We start from the raw sequence: 2,362 nt of genomic DNA on the forward strand, positions 1-2,362 counted from the left end.
TGGGGGGCCGAGCTTTAAAGCGGCCGCTCCTGAGCCGCAATTGACGAGGAAGCAATTATGAAATTTTGATGTTCAAAATGGGGGGGCCAAGCCACCGGCGAGCCGCTCCCCGCTGCGCGCCGCCGCCAGGCCTCTGAAGAGCTCTCGAGCCGGGCGGGGGGCGCGGGGCGCCCCGTCATTAAAGGCCCCTCTCCAGAGCTCGCGGCGCCCGGGGAGCGCGGGCCGGGCGGCCACATGAAAACCAGCGCGATTGAGATGCGCGAGCGGCGCGGCGCGGACTGGCTCTGGAGGTCAAGTGACGGACGGATTGTATGCTTCTTCATAATAATATTAATTAAACAATTTGCATGCTAATAAGGTAACAATTATCAGGGCCTCTGTTGAAAGATTCAGGTTATTACAACACGCCAATCTGGGGGCCAGGGGTCAGGGAGTGAGAGGCGAGCGAAATTTCAACTCAAATTAACATTCTGTCAGCTCCAGAAAATGGGATAAATAAAGTCGAATTAATTCATTATAATAAAGAGAGCTGGCCGCGGGAGCCCGGCCTGCGCCCCGCCCGCCCCGCGCGCGCTGATAGCGGCTGGGTATTCAGGCTCACGCGCCGCGCGGCTCCCCGCACCCCGACGCCCAGCCGGACGCTGGTGGCCGCCGGCGAAAGCCAGGCGCTGGGCAGAGTTTACATTTAGTATTTATAGAGAAAGAAATTAAATTATAGCAGCAAGTAGTGCTCTTAGCCCGCGACCTCGGAATTAAAGCCTCACAGCTTTTCCCTTGCGCGTCTGGAAAAGAGGAGGGGGTGCCAGGTCCCAGCCCCCTCTGTCGGCCCACAAGGTGGCCACGTCCCCCAGCCCCGGGGAGAGGGGGACAGGCCCGCACGGTGCGGCCCTGGCCAGAGGCGCCGAGCTAGGCCTGGGCCGCCAGGGTCATGGGTGCAGCAGGCTGGGGCGCAGGCCTCCCGCTCCCTTGAGTGACACTGTCCCAGGAGCCTCCTCCCTGGCCACCCGTGAGGACACTTGTGTACACTCCTCTTCAAACACCAAAAGCCAGGCAGGCTCAGACCAGAGACAGAGCCCTCACAGTCCTGCTCTGCCCTGACCCTTCCTGCCCCCTCTGCACCCGGGACTGGAGCTGAGCGCCCAAGCCGAGGCCACTTTCACGGAAAGCTCGCTCGCTTCGCTCCCCCCTGGGTGGAGGCTCCCTCTGGGCTCCAGAGGAGAGGCCTGGAGCTAGCTCGTCGCCCCCCCCTCCTCCGCCGCCCCGGCCTGCGTGGAAAGGTACCTCACCCAGGGCGCACGGCGCCCACCACCTGGGGCCCCACACCCGCCAGCTGCCAGATGTGACCCCCCCATTGGCAAACTTAGATCAGCTACATCTCTGTCCTCTCGTCCTCTGATCTGCAACTTCTTGAAGGAAACGCGCGTTCCACGATTTCTTTTGGAGCCCGTCAGGGTTCACAATGGGGAGGGAGTGAGAGTCTCCGAGAACATTCATTAGAAAAAGTGCGTCGTGTCCCGCCCACCCCTCGCGGCGAGGCCAGCCCAGCCGGCGGGTGGACAGTGGTCACGCCGGGCGGCCGCCGCCCCCCACCCCCCCACCCCCGGTTCTGGCCCTGCTCGGCCTGCCCCGCCCTCCTCCGTCCTGCGCCTCCTTGCTGAGCGGGGGTCAGGGAGGCGCGTGGCCTCCGGGAGGGGCGCCGATGGGGCCTTTGGGGGCTCAGACAGGACTCCGTGTCTCTGAAAGGACTTTCTCCTCTTTGGAGGCGCCCTCCCCCCTCCTCCGCTGCCTGCAGCCGCCGAGGGGACTCAGAGAAGCCCTTGTAGTTTTAAATTCAATGTGACAGCTTCGGAAAGAGCGGATGATGAATCTCCTATTATTGGATCAGTCTATTTGCCGCTCAATGTCTCTCTGTAATTGGAGCAACATCACTTTAAAGGTTCAGAGAGTCTAGCATTTCTGGTGAAAAATCCCCACTACACGCCGGCGAATGTTTTAAAGGGAAATCTATTAGAGATGTGCGGGGGGCGGGCGCCGGCGGCGGGGCGGGGGCGGCCGGGCTGCAGGGCTGCAGCGGGGGGCTCGCCTGGGGGCCCCGCCTGGCCGCCCCCCGCGCCGGCCGCCCCCCTCCCCGCCCCCCGTTTGTTGTGACAGTTCCTGATACTGTTTATTGAGGTGCATGTCAGGTATAATTAGCAATCGATATGGAAAACCTTCTCTGCACCCAGCACGCCTCTGACGTCAGAGCCGATTAGCGCTTCTTATTGGTCCCAAATTCCCCCGGCCGCGGCTAATTATCGGGAGCTTGATGTTGATAAAGTAAAGCGCCGGACGCGGGCGAAGCATGTGTAGGGCTCCGGGTCCC

The 2,362-nt window shown here is 62.1% G+C and overlaps 1 protein-coding gene across 1 annotated transcript in view; it reads left to right on the top strand.

The window, feature by feature from the left end:
• The first annotated feature begins 234 nt into the window (after positions 1 to 234).
• UNCX (UNC homeobox) overlaps positions 235 to 2,362 on the top strand; it is a 5,809-nt gene continuing 3,681 nt past the window's right edge. Inside the window, exons 1-2 of the mRNA XM_006889729.1 lie at positions 235 to 309; positions 835 to 932. Coding sequence (XP_006889791.1) covers positions 235 to 309; positions 835 to 932 — 173 coding nt within the window. The remainder of the gene's footprint in view (positions 310 to 834; positions 933 to 2,362) is intronic.

This window comes from Elephantulus edwardii, unplaced genomic scaffold, assembly GCF_000299155.1.
Source record: "Elephantulus edwardii isolate Elephantulus edwardi_28Jun2011 unplaced genomic scaffold, EleEdw1.0 scaffold00080, whole genome shotgun sequence".
In the NCBI taxonomy this organism is placed as follows: Eukaryota; Metazoa; Chordata; class Mammalia; order Macroscelidea; family Macroscelididae; genus Elephantulus; species Elephantulus edwardii.